The sequence below is a fragment of the Nannospalax galili genome, unplaced genomic scaffold (assembly GCF_000622305.1).
Source record: "Nannospalax galili isolate Female #2095 unplaced genomic scaffold, S.galili_v1.0 scaffold186, whole genome shotgun sequence".
Taxonomy (NCBI): domain Eukaryota; kingdom Metazoa; phylum Chordata; class Mammalia; order Rodentia; family Spalacidae; genus Nannospalax; species Nannospalax galili.
This window is the reverse complement of record NW_008358774.1, coordinates 7,652,113-7,669,326: the sequence shown is the minus strand read 5'-3', so window position 1 is coordinate 7,669,326 and position 17,214 is coordinate 7,652,113. Positions and strand designations below refer to the sequence as shown.

The following is a 17,214-nucleotide window of genomic DNA, read 5'->3' as shown; positions in this document are numbered from 1 at the left end:
TTATTTGTTGACATGAGACATTTATTAAGCACTTGATATATATCATATTATTAATGAACCATTGAAATTTCAAAAATAGTTGTCTGTTTCCTGCTCTCTCAAAGTGCATAGCTTTCTGAAGGATCAGACATGACATAGCATGTACAGCAATAGAAAACATGGATGAAAGAGCTGAGAACCACACTGAGAACAGACACCATTAAGGGGAGTCTACTCTCCTGCCCATGGGAAGATTATCAAAATGTGCACAAAGGAGAAGCACCTTTATTTAGGAAATTTTAATCATAAATAGATCTAATTATACTTCAGGATTTACAGTGGATCTATTATAAATTATAATTATATTTTGGGCCAAGGCTTGTGTACTAACTCATCATTTTTAAAAGTACAAATTTCCTGTTAAGCATAGGTGCATCTAGGTACTGAGGTTCTGAGGGGCATCTTGTGACAGGATATAATCTCATTCCTGCCTCATGAAGTCTACGGAGAGAATCAGACAGAACACAAACAAACATTAAACAACAACAACAACAACAAAAAAAAACACATACAGGCACAGAAGGCATTCAGGGAGACAACACAAGTTCCTACTAAAATGGTAATAGAAACCTAATTTTGTGTATTGAGAGTATTGCTGGAGGGTTTTCCCATGGAAACGATATTCAGATCAGAATTTGTAAGAATTCAGTGAAGAACAAGAAAGGATTGTTTCAGGGGAGGAAGAGGAAGGCAGCAAGGATGAGGTGACAAAGGGGAAGAAGGCCCAGTGAGCCATTGAGCAGGAGGAAGGCTGGAGTTCAGTTCATACATGAGGGGACATGGGAAGACACTATTAAAGAAGTAAGGGAGGCCTGCTTGTGTTGGACCCTGTGTATTATAAGAAGGGTTTTAACTATAGTCTTGAGACCAGTGGGAAGTCATTAATATTTTTGAACTGGAAAATGCAATATAATTTGTGTTTTGAAAAGACCATTCTGAAGGAGGTATAAATGAACAGCAAATAAGTAGGAAAACCAATATAGTACTGCAACAAGGAATGAAGATAACAAGTAAGGTGATAGGAGTAGATGTAGAGAAGGAGATATATCAGAGAAATGTCAGGATGCAAAAGGACATCATCTTTCCCAGAAGCCAGGAGGGGGCTTTTCCCTTTGTGTCTTAGGCCAGTGGCAGCCAATGGAAATTTGACACAAAGATTGAATCGACTGTCCAGTTTACAGTTCCTGCTCAGAATCTCAATGGCTGTGAGACTGGAATGGAAATCATTCAAATTTCTGTGCCTTAGAATATTTTTACGTAAAATGACACTAATGGTGCTACAGAGAAGGCTCTGAATGGTGAATAGGCAAGTCTACTTAGGTTCTTAAGACAGAGCCTGGACCCAAAGCCAGCATTCGGTGTTTGTCATTACTCTTTTACTCTGAGAAAAAGCCTTTGCTAAGACCTTTGTACAAATATTGAACTTTTCTAGTTGGCTCACAGATTGTGATGGGGAACAGCAGATCTGAAAATGAACAGACTAATAGAATTGTAGTTTTCTGCTGTACTACTTAATGTTTTCTGGTAATACACATATTTACTCATACAGAGAATTTTCATTTTTGGAAACAACATCAAATGTGGACCTTTGTTCCCTTCAGAACTTATCACCACAGGGAATCATCCTCCTGACCAAAGATTTGTCATCACTGATAACATTCGTGGCTAAAACATGGTAGATATATTAAACACCATTTATCACAAGTCCTTATTCATCATCTTAATATGTGAAATAATATAGAAGGATCATTTTTATCATTTTAAGACTCTGGGTATTTTTTAGTAAAAAGCACATCAGAGGCATTGGTTCAATGTTCAGTTTTGCCTACAACAAAGGAGAAAAACTAAACATTTGAAAAACTTCACTGGAGACTTTTAAGTCAAGCCTCAAAAAGTAGGTAGATTGTGAGAGGCGAGGAAATTTGTGTTCCTTTACTCTGTGATGCTTGACAAGATAACCAAATCATCAAGCAGGGCCTGGAAGAGAAATAAACTGTTAATGTATATTCAGGTCTATGAAGCAGCTGGAGGGAGCACAGCCCTCTTGGTGGTGGTATTAGAAAATGTATATGAACGGACTAAATGAAAATTAACTGATTCAATCTCTTTCCTCTTCCGGTGCATAATATGAATGGTGTAAATCCTCAGATAAGAAATTATGTAGAACAAAATGAAGTATATGCAACCTTTAGTAAGGTTAAGTTCATGTACTAGACCTGGCTTCCAAAACTGATAGAGGAATTAATTGCTGCTGTAATAGTATCTCCTTTGGGTATATTTTGTAGTATTTCCTTTATTCAGGAAGGACTGTATAACTCCTTTACCTATTGTGTCATCAGTAACTCTAGCCAGCCAATATTCCTGCATACCCAAAAGATCGTCTATACTCATTACAATCATCACAAAGCCATAGACTCACAAATAAATGGAGCTGAATACTAATCTCTCAGCTACCATGGTGATTGTGTTCATTTGTTTGTAATTATAATAGAGGGTGATTTTTAGACATACATATCCCTCTTATCTGTTTCAGGATTACCCATCCTACACAGCCTTTGGCCAAAACCAATATGCACAGTATTACTCAGCATCAACCTATGGGGCATATATGACATCAAACAACACAGCTGACAGCACTTCATCATCAGCATCAACTTACCAGCTGCAAGACTCTCTCCCAGGACTGACTAGCCAACCAGGTACAGATCTTTACCCAGGTGAAATACTTTTAAATGTTTTGTGCTAACTAATCACATGGAGCAAGTGGGCATTGTGGAGACATGCTTGAAAACTGCCAGACAATTGTGTTGATGATTAATGAGGGTTAGCCTTGCTGCTTAAGATGAGGCTCCTGGGCATTTCAGAAATTGCGTGTTTTAGATGTGAGACAGACAGGAGATTTTTAACCTTGAAATGATTCTGTGTATAAGAGCATCAATATGGGTGAATAGGCCTTTTGCCAGATTCATTCTTTATTTTGTGAAAAGCTTGACAACAAAGGACAGCTGTAATATTATCTCCCTTGAGTATAATTGGTATTGAGTATTTCCTTTACACAGGAGGGACTGCATAACTCCTTTACCTTTTGGGTCATCAGTAACTCTAGTCAGTCAACATTCCTGCATTCCTAGGATTTATAGGATCAGTGGTAGGAAGCTAAATATCTCTGTTTGATCAGTGCATACTTAAAATCCATGGTAGCTTTCTCATTATCTGAAGCTGCTGTCCTCTTATTAGAATTGTATTTGCTATGTGAACTCTAAAACTTAAAAGCAAGCTTAACTGACATTCCATAACAACCCTATCAAAATTCCAATCAACGTCTTGGAGGAATTATAATTCTGAAATTGTAAGCAAAGGGTAAGGAATTAGAATAAGCAATACAATTTTGAAAAACAAGAACAAAGTTTGAAGAATGGCATTGCCCTATTTTTAAGACATGTCACGTACAATAATCAAACTGTAGAGCATTGACCAAGGTAAAGACACACAGAAGAAAGGGAGTGAAGAATCCAGTAAGACACTCAGCTATCTTCTGGAGAACTTATTTTTGAAAGAAGTACAAAGATACTTGAGTGGAAAATTAACAATATTTTTCCACAAAAGGTAATAGAGAAACTAGTATCTATGTAAAAGATAGAATCACAATTCATATATTATATGACAAAGTAAAAATAAAGCATAAGCTTTTGTGTAGTGTAAAAACTTAAACCAAAAACTTTTAGTAGAAAAACATAGGAAATCTTTGTGATCCTGGAAAAACAAAGATTTTGTTAGATAACGATACAATAAGCACAATCCACGAAAGCAAAGCAAAGATAAATTAGATTTAATAAAATCAAGAACTTTTCTTTGAAAGGCATTGTTAGAAGAACAAAAAGACAAGCCCAGTTGGGGAGAAAATATTTTTGAAATACATATCTGATAAAGGACTTGTAATACAGAATCGATAAAGATTCTCAAAACTCAACCAGAAAAATGAGATTAAGTTTTTTTAATAAACATGATTGAGTTCAAGTATATTTTTCTGTGCTCAAGATTTTGTAAGATTAATTAAATGTTTTTGCTTTCTTTCTTATCCATATTGGAAGAGAAAAAAATAGAAAAACATGATCAAAATAGATCAAAACACTCTAAATGTTTTTCCAGTTGGACAAGTAGGGCCAATATGACCCAGTTTCATCAATTAAACAGTTATTTGTTCAGTGTGTATTAGGCTTCAACACTGTTGAGAAAACAGAAAATAGTATTTCATTATTGACTGAGGTCTTTGCACTTGATAGCTTTTGGTTTAAATAAGAAATGCCTAAAGCAAATACAAATGAGTATTGAAAAGGGAAAATGCAAGATAATATGCAGAATATTAAGAAATAAACCATTTTGGAGACTATAATATCTTTTTAAAAACTTTTTTATTATTACAACTATTTGTGGGGAGGGGATTGTGTGTGTGTGTGTGTGTGTGTGTGTGTGTGTATGTGTGCATTTGTAAGTGCACAACGCATGTGTGGAGGTCAAAGGACAATTTATAATAGTTGGTTCTCTCCTTCCAGCACATGAGTCGAGGGGATCAAACTCAGATCTTCAGGCTTAGCTTGGTAGCAAGCACTTGTACCCACTGGATCATCTAGCTTGTCCCACTTTATCATCTCTAACTATAGACCCAATGAAAAACATTATAGATGACGTAGTTTGTTTTCCATGACCTTACTTTTCAATTTTTCTCCTTGTCTCCTCTTACATTCTCCCTTCTGTGAATAAACAGTCCTCTGAATTCCTGTTCCTTGTCAGTGTTCAGGCTGTCCTTCAGTCCAGAGTGTCCTTGTGCACTTATACCTCAGGCAGAGCCAGTCCCAAGATGAAGCCAATGAACACCCAGGGCCCCAAATTTAAGTAAATGTGCAATCTCAGATCCTTAAACATTTTGCCCTGTGAGTCTCACTGTTTAACCCCAGGCTTAATCACATGTTCCAAATTGCATTTGTCTTCTTTCAGTCAGTATTTGCATTTCATAAAGGATCTGGCCTTGACTGAAAGACCGACTGATTTCAGAATCCTTTCTTAATAAGCAGTGGAGATGTTAGAGGCAGAGAGATGCCTGTCACCCTCCTCTTATATAGTAAAAGTACATTCTTACAGTTAAATGCATGGTGACTAGTAAGATACCACAGAAGTGCTTTTCACCAAGGTGTCGGAGACTGAGACACAGGCAGAACTGAGCAGGTGTATATGAAATTGCTGGACTGCTGCTACCACGAATGGAAACCACACCTGCAGTGTGTTATGTGTAGTGTAGGACTTTAGTCCAAACTTGATTTTGCTTTCATTTCCATCTGATCACAACAGTTTCTCTCCCCCAGGGATAATTTCCATTCCCAGTATTCAGAATATATATTTATTAACATTAAAAAATGCTGCATGATATAAATTTTTATGCTTCCTCCTCAAATATAATTCTTTTTTTAAATTTGTTGATTTTTTGTGTGTGTGTATATCACACAGAACATCCCAAACCATCTTATTCAACTATACACACACTTCCCAGATGGCACCCTCCCATAGCCTCCCTGCCCCCACTAGAGCCCTTATACTCTGATATCCCTGCTACTGTTTGATGTGTTGGTGGCACTCCCAGCCCTTCCCCACTACTTGTACATCCAGCGAATCTAGTCAGCTTGTCTAGAGGTCTTTGTTTTAGGAAGGTCAGCTCTTCCTCATCTAGCAGCAATCAGTTGTCAATATTCCTTTAGATAAGATTGGGGTCTGCTGTTCATTTTCTCAGTTCTGTGCTGGGTTACTATCTGGGAGTCCTTGGGACACCCTGGCCAATAATGCAAAAGAAGGTATCTCCTATCTGGCATTGTTGCTTGTTATGTAGCCTTTAAGTATACATATGGACTCTTAAAACATTACCACTGAAATCTACCTGATGACTTTATAGATATACACAGGTGCCAAGGATCCAAGTGCAACCAATTATGACTAGTAATAATCAGATACATTCAGATTAGAGACACATGCACCAACATCTCAGTGTTATTAGCAGAAACAATGAGTCTTTCTGTAAGAAACAGTATATTTTAAAATGAAATGGAGGTCTTTTTTAAAGGTTAAAAACTCATTCCATTTTATGTCTTACCGGGCTTATACTGAGTTTGATATTGTATAACTGTATTATTCAACAGTGAACCTAAAATTTTTATAGCCACTTTTGAAAGAGATGTATCTTTGCTCTGGAAACTGTTATTGAGTATGTTAAAGCTGTAATGACATGATTCTTCTAAAAAAGTAAAAAAGAATATTTAAAAAAATACTGCATGCAGGCAGGTGCATATACTGAGCGGGGATGGGTGGTGATGAAGGGGACATCTTCTAAGCAGCATTCTGTGTGCACTACCAGAATGCTACAAGTTCTTGCTTCTTTTGGTTTCTGATGCCAACAAATATGTCTGACACCATTTTCAGATTCTATCAGACTTTCTTCTGAACTTAAAGCAGAACATTTTTCTACTTGTAAATATATTATTCTCTCAAACCAACATTGTAATTGCATACCTATCAGAATTTTCAGGGAAGTCTATGAACTTAGACCTACTCTTAAGGTAGCCTTAAGTTTGGTTTTTGCCTTTCCAGTTCTGGCAGCCATCCAAAAACCAAAGAAGTTTATAATGATGGGATTTTTCTTTATTAATGGTGAAATCTGATGGATTTAGTTCAAGGGCTGGAAAAGAATTTCCTATTAACCAATTCTGCATTTTTGGACTTACAGCCCAGACCTAGCAATTAAGTCCACAATTTTTCATAGAACGTTCGCTGTGGACTTCATGTTTAAAACAGAAACATTCCCTATTTTCAATAAGAGACAGCTGCCTGCCCTGATTTAGAGATAAACCTAATGAAATAAAGTTGGATCTAAATATCCAAAACTTATAAAGGGCAGTTCTTCATTACTGTACTGATTAAAGGATAATTATTCAATCATGTAGAAAAGCCTGAGGCAGTTGGTAATGACTGATGTTATTTAGAAATTGCAAATAGCATTCAGTTATTTATTTTACCTTATTAGGTAGTTTGACAATGGATTTACAGAAACACTACCATGATCATTAAAAGCAGACATTTTAGTTCCTTGTCATTATACAGATCTTTCTCTGACTTTTACATGAAGTTTATCTAAGGTAAATTATTATTTTGATTTACATTTTGAAAGTTTGAGGACGGATTAGCACATGAAGATGAAAGATATTCTTACAGCCTCCTTTCAAATACTTTAAACATTTAAAAAATTAACTGTGGTTAGTAATTTGTAACATTATTCTTTACTATGAGACTTTGAAAAACACTATAGTTTATTAGCTAATTGAACTTAACAAGTGCTCCAGAAATATAAAAGAGCCAGGAAAATGATGTCCCTTTCTGAAAAGACACCAGCTTCTTCAGCAGGACTTAGTAGCCTTTGCATAACTTCAAGAAGCAAAGTGCTACATCTTCTCATTGAAAACTGCCAAGGGGGCTATACATGAAGAGGACCACATTGAATTTATTTGCCAAACTCCATTCTCCTTCCCTAGAGTGTTCCTGTGCCATTATGCATTTATCTGAGTGAAATTTGGCAGAGGCAGAGTGAAAATTAGCAACTCTAAAGTAGTTTCAACAAATGTTTAATGACCACTAAGCCCACAGTCCTGATTTTGCTTTTTATTGGGAAAACGGACAGCATCTTTAAAAGTTATAGAGGTCAGTATGATTGCACGTGGTTGGTCACTGTGGGAGGCCAGAGACATCAAGTGCCCTCCACAGAAAGTACAATTTTACCTCTGTGAAGTCATTCAATGACAGTTTGGGTTCCCTCTCGCATAAAATGTTTGAAGCCTATGTGACTCCTTTGAAAGTTTCTAAATTGAAAAATAAAAATTTGCACATGTTAATCATGTGTATGTTGTTTTGAAATTTACATATAGTGAAATGGCTTCATTCAGCTAAATAATATATGTAACAATTCATGTGCATTATTTTTGTGGTGCAAATGCTGAAATTTGTTAGCAATTTTCAAAACAATAACACATTCTTGGAAGAATTTCTGCATTATACAATGGACTTCTTGACCTTACCTTTTGCCTGATATCTGCCCTTTTGTTTCCCTAGTCCCACTGCCTCTGGTCACCACTGTCCTACTCTCTATTTCTATGGAATTGAGGTTTTTTGTTTGTTTGTTTGTTTTACTCCTTATGTGGATAAGATCATGTGATACTTTTCTCTTTACCTTACTCATTTCACTTAACATAATGGCCTTCAGAGTGATCGATGTCCCAAAAGGCAGGATGTTCCTCTTCTTTAAAGTTGAATACCATTCCGCAGACTATATCATACATTCTTTATGCATTCATCTCATGTCTTGATGGATACTTAGGTTGATTCCATATTTAACAATGAACAAAAGGCAGGTATCTCTTCCTGGAATTGGATAAACCTGTTTTTACTTTTTGAGGTACTTGTATACTATTCTATCAAACGTGTATGCTAATCTAAATGCCAATCAATAGTTTGCAGTTCTTTTTCACATCTCCTCAAACACTTGTCTTTTGTCTTCTTTGATAATAGGCATCCTAACAAGTATGAGTTTACATCAGTAGTCTAAATTTTCATCTCTTTAATTAATTTTTATCACTTTTCACATATTAGTTAACCATTATATGTCTTCTTTTGAGAAATGTCTGCTTAGATCCTTTGTTCATGATAAGGTCAGGTTATTTGTTTTTATACTAGAAAGTAGATTGAGTTTCTCATATGTTTTAGATACATAAGATGTGTGGTTTACAAATATTTTCTTCCATTGTGGTTGGTAATTTGAGGACTCTTGATCAGCAGAAACAGATGAAGATACGGCGTCTTTGTAACTTGGAGTGTCTGTTGCTATCTAGGAGAGGAAGTATAGCCTGGTGGTTAAAGCAAGAGTTCTGAAGTCATATCACCTCACAAAATTAAGCTGATTAATGTTGGTTAGTATATTAAGTAAAACATGTTTCCATTATTAAAAGATAATAATAAAGGACCTAAGTTCTGTGTTAGAATGAGATTTAAACCTCTCTCACACACATACACAATACTCACAATAAATATTCTACAAGTCAGTAAGAAAATAGAAAATTCTAAATGGATGAAAACATTAATGAGTATAAGAAAATATCAAATGGACAAGAAACATGAAAATATTATCATTATTGCTCATCAAGAAAATGCTAATTAAAATAGCAATGACATATCACCACTTATCCTCAGAGGTAGAAATAAAGACTTAACAATACCCAGAACTGGCAAAGACATGGAACAATGGGAATATTGTTGCTGGAGACTGAGTCAGTAAATCCACTTTAGAAAAGACCTGTGTCTATACAAGATGAACTTATGCCACTTTCCTGATGAAGCAATACCACTGCTGCATATAGATAGGTACCCCAGAGGGATGCAGTACCCAAAACAGACAGCGTAGTACGGCACAGTACAACATAGCACAAAACAGTACAGCATAGCAGCTTTCCTTCTAATCATCAAATAGTGTGACTACTATATACTATATATATGAACATATATATTTGATGGAGTTCCAGAAAAATTAAGGAAAGAATAGTTGTTCTGGGCTATAATATGAATAATCTCACCAATATAATAAGCAGAGAATGAAGGCAAACACATTCTGATACTTTTTTTTTAAATGACAGTGCATGTTACAGCCTAAGAGTTTAATAAAAGCAGAGTTATTCACAATTCATGCTATATATATGAACATATATATTTGATGGAGTTCCAGAAAAATTAAGGAAAGAATAGTTGTTCTGGGCTATAATATGAATAATCTCACCAATATAATAAGCAGAGAATGAAGGCAAACACATTCTGATACTTTTTTTTTAAATGACAGTGCATGTTACAGCCTAAGAGTTTAATAAAAGCAGAGTTATTCACAATTCATGAAAAGATCTACTTTACTCCTATGAAGACACTTTTGCCCATATTTTGTCTTCGTGGAGCACTTTTACGATCTATAAGTAACTTGTAAAGAATCAGTGGAACAAATTCTATCATGTAGAGAAACTACATGTCCTATGACCAAGACTTTTCTGATCACCACTATGACAGTTGCTGATCTCAGGTTTAAATATCTGCCTTGTTGCTACTAAACACCTTAGGCATGAAGTAGTCTATAACCAGTTACCCTTAAATTAAGATGATAATTGGAATTTTCCATGTTTCTCTTCTTTCAATCCTTGCACTATTATAAGAAAAAAAAAACAGGATTTAGGTATTTGACATCTGGAAATTGATATACAAAAAGTTTAAAGCCAGGACTTATGTGTTTACCTCTGAAACCAGGAAGTAGTGAGGGCATGAGGGTCAGGAGTTTGTTATCATCCTTGGCTACTAGGAAGTTTGAGGCTAGCTTGAGTTACATGGGACCCTGTCTCAACAACCCCCATATATATATATATGTACACATATATGTAGATATATAGAGAGACAGAGGATTCTGTGAGCTGTCACCCCCAAAGTTTTCCTTTTTTGAAGGCTACTTTAAAAGTGTTAGCCAGGTGTGGTGGTACATGCCTTTAATCACAGCGCTCAGTGGGAGGGTCAAGTAGCTATCTGAAAACAAAGTCAGCCCAGCCTGCATAGTGAGTTCCAGACCCTACTGGGGCTACAGGGTGGCCCTGCCCTACAGAGAAGTAAGAGTTAATTTGTGACTAAAGAAATGGCTCAGTGGTTAAGAGCGCTTGCTGTTCTTGCAGAGGACGTGAGTTTGTTTCCAGAACCCACAATGGGTGGCACACAACAACCTGTAACTCCAGATCCACTGGATCCAGTGCCCTCTTCTGGCCACCTGGGCACCTATACATGTGTACGCATATTGACACATACACACAAATAGAAATAAAATTTAAAAAATAACAGTTAATTTGAATCATCATGTTACTTGAAGAAGAGAATTAGATTTGCAACATCTAATAACCCAAAGGAGAGCTTTGTTTCAAAAAAAATGAGAATAGAAAAAGTTTTACATAGTTTAGTTTCTGTGCATTCAAATATCTAAAACCTATCCAAATAAATGGAAACATGTGTTACCACAGATATGGTCATATTCAAACTTGCAAATAAAACACTGTATTATATGCTGTCTCTTCTTGCCAGGTTATTGCAGTGACACAGGTACAGTCAGCTGTGCTAGCAGTGGCTTCGGAGCAAATAACATGTTCATAAAGACCTATTTTGGATCCTATCTTGTCGTGTATAGTATTTCCAAGAAAAAAATATTATAATCAAAAGAAATGATAAGAGAGGTGGCTCAGCAGTTGGTTGGTGAGAATTCTTGCTGCTGTTGCAGAAGAGTCAGCTTCAGTTCTCAGAACCCACATGGCAGCTCAGACATCCTCTTCTGGACTGTGTGGGCACTGCACACATACCATACAAACTTTCCCATACATTAAGAGAATAAAAATAAATAAGTCTTTTTAAAAAGGATTCATAAAATTAGCTGTATAAAAATCAAATGCTTCTCAGGAAATTCCTGCCTAAGTGTGCCATTTCTGCAGATTTGCCTGGTTGCCCTGGGGATTCTTTTATTTAAATTTAATGATAAAGGGTGATTATCAAAATATCTTTATATTTAAAACCATGTGATTTAGGGGGTTGGAGAGATGGCTCAGCAGTTAAGAGCACTGGCTACTCTTGCAGAGGACCCAGGTTTGAAGCCCACCATTCACATGGTGGCTAAAAACCATCAGCATTCCAGCTCCAGGATTTCTGACACCCTCTTCTGACCTCAGTGGGCATTGAACAACATGGGTGCACTCACATACATACAGTCAATGCACTCATACACATAAAAATAAAAAATATTAAAAATATGTGATTTAAGTATGTTGTAGTTTACCATCTGACCCTTATAGAATTTTTTATTTTATGCATATGATTTAAATTAAATATAAAGCTGGTTACCCTCAGTAATTTGAAAAAGGTAGCTACTATTACCTACTATTACCCAGACTTCAAAATATACCCAAACTGAGATTCATAGAGGCTGAATGAATTCTTGAAGTCATCTAGTAACCTTAGCACTTTTCCTATATTGTGCCACATATTTGGCCTCAGTTTATCTTAGCAACGCTTAACACAGGTTTGCCACTGTTCAGTACTTTCTGCCTCTGAAGATGCATTGTCACCAACTTAAAAAGAGGCTTGATTTCAGATATTTGTAGAACATACAGACTCCAGTTAGATAAAATGTCTGAAATTTCAGATGTGGCCTCGATAGAAGGAGATTTGTTCATGGGTCCTCAATACAGAGGCATTATCATATGAGATGGTTACATCTCCTAGGTTGTTCAGAGCAGGAAGGTGAGAACTCCTCAACATCTGCTCCCAGGCATGGTGGGACAGAAATCCACAACTCTTAAGTGGAAGAGGACTGGGAAGGGAGAGGCCAGAATTAGCAATATGCAGGATAACAGTTGCCAAATAATAACTCTGAGGAATGGAGTTTAACAGTAGTATCAGAGGCATCACAGATTGAAAGAGAAGGACTGATATTGTCTGTTGATCTTGTCAGTCAGATGGTTACAAGACTATTAGCAAGAGTATGTTTATTCAAGTTTCAGCAAACTTAAGTTGGATTTTAATAAATTGGATATCAGGGCTTGGAAAACGAGTGTACCACCCAGTCCCATAGCCACTGCCCACTTGTGGCTATTAGCACTTGTAATGCAAGTACTGTAGTCTGAGATCTACTGTAATTGCAAAATATGTGCAAGATTTCTGGGGCTGGAGAGTTGGCTCAGCGGTTAAAGCACTGACTGCTCTTGCAGAGGACCCAGGTTTGATTCCCAGCACCCACATGGCGGCTACAAACTGTCCTTAACTCCAGTTCCAGGGGAATCCGAAGCCCTCTTTTGACCTGTGTAGCATTGCATGCCATGGGTACGCTCACATACATGCAGGCAATACACTCATATACATAAAATAAAAATAATAAAATATTTTTTTAAATATGCACAAGATTTCAAAGAGTATCTTGATGGAAATGCAGCATCAAGAAACAGGACTGTTAACGTGTCAGTGGACTGGGAAAGGAAGAGTTTGAGGGGAGCATCAAAGATGGAGCAAATAATGGGGTTACTTAATGAGCTAATGGGGTTCATTAAGAGAGCTATGAAGTAAGTTTACAGGTAGAGAGCAGAGTTGATCCAGAAAGACATCTTATTCTCTGAAGGGTGACCAAAATAAGGTGAGGCTAGACCTAAACAGATTAAAAATGAAAAAAAGTGAAAGCTCAGACAGTAAGTTGAAGGCGTTTGACACATAAAAGACATTCAAGTTTCTATGAGGGATTTGTATGACCTATGAAGATTTTTCACTAAATTATAAGTTTGCATGATTGAATTATAATTTTTTCATAAAGAAGTGTCTGCTGTGTAGGAATTTGTTAAGATAATTAGTAATAAAGATGCTTATTCTGAAAATGAACTGCTCTTCTTGACAAAAATTTTATTGTTTGTAGGAGAGTTTGATGCTGTACAGAGTCCCTCCACACCAATTAAAGATCTTGATGACAGAACATGTAGGAGTTCTGGGTCAAAGTCTCGAGGAAGAGGCCGGAAAAATAATCCTTCCCCACCTCCTGACAGTGACCTGGAGGTATGCCTACTTATTCTTAGGAAATATGGACTGGAGAGATGGCTCAGTGGTCAAGAGCACTGACTCCTTTGAAGAGGACCTGGGTTCAATTCCCAGCACCCATATGGCAGCTAACAACCATCTGTAACTCCAGTTCCAAGGAATCTGACACCCTCTCCTGACTTCTGTGGGCATTACCACGGCATACACTCACACAGACATGCATACATGTAAATAAAAGTAAAATCTTTTCTTAAAATACAGAAACCCAGACAGTCCATGACACGTTTTAAGCCAATGAATGTATCATAAATCTAATAGACCTGCTTTGTCTTAAGTATTTGATATCTTTGACTTTTGAGACTTTTTTCATTGTAGTTGCACAATTAAAAGCAACAGAAAATCTGAAGTAGCAGTACTTTAAAAATTAAAGCCTAATATAGTTTGATCTTTTGATCCAAATTGACAAAAAATAAAATTAAAAGAAAGCTATCATTTGGGGGATAATATCCTGAGAAGACTGTATTTGGCAGCATTAAAGTGATGAAAGACACATGCGCGCGCGCACACACACACACACACACACACACACACACACATACACACACACGAGTCAATAATTTTAAGAAAATAAAAGCGATCTGGAAAGGACAACTTGTCAGTTGGTATGTGTGTTAAAGTTGTATTAGTGAAATTTTTAATGTATAGTTTCTTTCCATTTGTGAGCTCTTTTGAGCAATAACTGCACTGATCAAGTTGAGTTTATATTATAAAACATCAAGAAAATTATCATTAACCAAAATATACTGTTTCTTACACAACTGTGTATTTCAACTAAAGGACAGAAACTGAATTTCCAGAAATGATACGAATCAAATAGCAGACATTGTGCCTCTTCCTATGAGATTTCGCGCAACACTAGTAGTTAATTTAAATGTGCTCAGCAGCTTGGCAAAGGATATAATAAGTGACCAGCTAGGGAACCCAGCAGACAGTGGGGGTGGGAACACTAGTCCATTCCAAGGAGCACACCAGTCATGCACTGTTGGAGTGCCAGCCAGTGTGGCCCAAACCCAAGGTTCTCTGCCAAAGTCAAAACCCTGATGTTTGGGTGGGATTTCCTAAATTTGAAATGTTGATGAATATTTTGAAATCTTTCCAAAGTCTCTGCAGGCCAAATAACACATTCACCAACCTACTGTGACCCAGAGGTCCACATTTTGTAATTCCTGCTTAGAGGCTGCTCATAGATTCTGCTAAATATTTTTAATGTATATTTTTATTGAATTTTTGTGGATTTCATATAATACATTGTAATCATATTTAGACCTCCTCCTCTAACTGTATCCCCCCATAGTCCACCCACAGGATTTTATGTATTCTGTCCTATATGTCAAGGCCTAGAGAGTCAAATTTGTGTACCTAGGTGTCCCTCGGTGTGAGTTTGTCCACTGGAGCCTGGTCAGCCTATCTAGCATCACTCCATTAAAGAAGACTGACTTTCCCTCACCTAGCAGTGATCAACTGCCAATAGTTGCATGGTTAAGGTTGGGGCCTCCTGCCCATTTCCCCAGTTCTATGCTGGGTTTTGTCAGATTAAGTTTGCATGGATCTTGTGCATGCTGTCACCATTGCTGAAAGCTCATACGAGCAAGGTCCCAGGAGTCTGTAAGACTCCATTTCCTTATGGTCATGCACAATATATTTAATGTCTTCCATAAATCGCAAATTTTCATGAATCCATGAGTTCTAAAACTATAAATATATATAATGGTTAAACTTCTATCATAAAGTCAGAGTGTATCCTTTATATATTAACTTCAGTTTAATGTTGGATTAACTCATCTGACTATTATGTTGTGATCATTTGTGGAACCATGCCCTTCAAGTATTACAGGAGTTAGATTTGGCAAATTAAAAAAAAAAAAACACAAATACCAGAAGTAGATACTTTCCCATAAACCAGTGTCAAGACTTACATTCAATGAAGGGGATGTTTTCTATGGGTAAAGATTTGTGTTCTTCAACATAACATTTTGACACTGGCCTTTTCTCTTCAGCGTGTGTTTGTCTGGGACTTGGATGAAACCATCATTGTTTTCCACTCACTGCTCACGGGGTCTTATGCACAAAAGTATGGCAAGGTAAGGGGAATCAAGGCATTTCATTCAAAATGGGGTGTTAGAATTTATTTGGTTCAAAAATCAAAGTCTGTTTCTAAAATATTTTGTGGTTTTATTGCAGTCTGTCACGTCTTCTCTTAATTATCTCTTTTGAGTGTCTTACTGTTCTTGGATGTGTATTAGCAATGTTTGCAAAGCTAATTAAAAATCGGATTTTCTGGGAATGGAGAGAGATGGTCCCAAGATTAAGAGCACTTGAAGCTCTTCCAGAGGCCCAAAGGTAGCTAACAACTAGCTGTAACTCTAGTTCCAGAGGACCTGATGCCCTCTTCTAGCCTTCTAGGCCTTGTACAGACATGGTATATTTACATGCAGGCAAAACATTCATATACACAAAATAAAAATAAATAATTTTTAAAAGTTGGATTTCCTTTACATTCTTCACAGTAACCAAGTTTCTATATTAAGAAAAAAATCCTTATTCTCACATATTTTAGAAAGAATTTGTAAATCTATGTGAGTTTCAAAACATTGTGAGGCATATTAGTTCCTACTAGGAGAACTTTATGAAATTGAACGATTTTGCTGCACAAATTCTTGTCATCAGTGCTATTTATAAGTTGTCTTTGGCCTGTCAGATTTTTCAGATTTATGAATGAAAGTGTTTTTCTGCAGCTTGAGCACTCCCCTGAAGTGACTAGAGATAATACCCCTTCTGGAACACAAAGTCAATGAGCAAAGGCTCATTACCTGGCTGTTTTTCTCTCCTGCTTCGCTTTTGTAGTAAACTTTTTATCACAGTGCTGTATCTGGGCAGGTGCTGCTCCCTGGACTGATAGAACTGCAGCAGACTGCCTTTCTGGGAACAAAGGTTGTTGGGCCATTACGTCTTTGACTGTCAGAATTCTATCTAATCAGTCAAATGAGAATATAGCCTACCTTTGATTGCTTTCTTCAAACATTTCACTTTTATTCTTTCACATATCATAGCTACAGCTACAGAAAGATCTTGCTGTATCTTTGCATCATAACACATTCGTGGATGGTTTCTGATGTCAACTCAGCATGCCATTTTTAGCAACTATTTTATGTTTTTCTAGATAGGTCATAATGGATTGCATTCAACTGCATTTGGCTGAATCTATACTGTCATTTCTCTTTACTTTCTAAGTAGATATGAAAGGCAATAATTTTTTACAATCACTTGAAAAGAGTCTTAGACCACTTAACACAATAACTGTTGTGCTGGATAGCTTTAGTGTCAACTTGACACACCTGGGTTGAGGGAGCCTCAATTGGGGAATTTCCTCTATTGGACTGGCCTGTGGCCATGTCTGAGGGGCATTTTCTTGATTGTTGAGTGATGTGGGAGGGCCCAACCCACTGT

At 36.7% G+C, this 17,214-nt stretch overlaps 1 protein-coding gene across 1 annotated transcript in view; it reads left to right on the top strand.

Moving 5' to 3' along the window:
- The window catches only part of Eya4 (EYA transcriptional coactivator and phosphatase 4), a gene marked incomplete in the record, with an annotated part of 282,930 nt that overhangs the window by 227,135 nt on the left and 38,581 nt on the right, over positions 1-17,214 (top strand). The window contains 3 exon segments of the mRNA XM_008822102.3: positions 2,573-2,738; positions 13,589-13,725; positions 15,765-15,848. Coding sequence (XP_008820324.2) covers positions 2,573-2,738; positions 13,589-13,725; positions 15,765-15,848 — 387 coding nt within the window.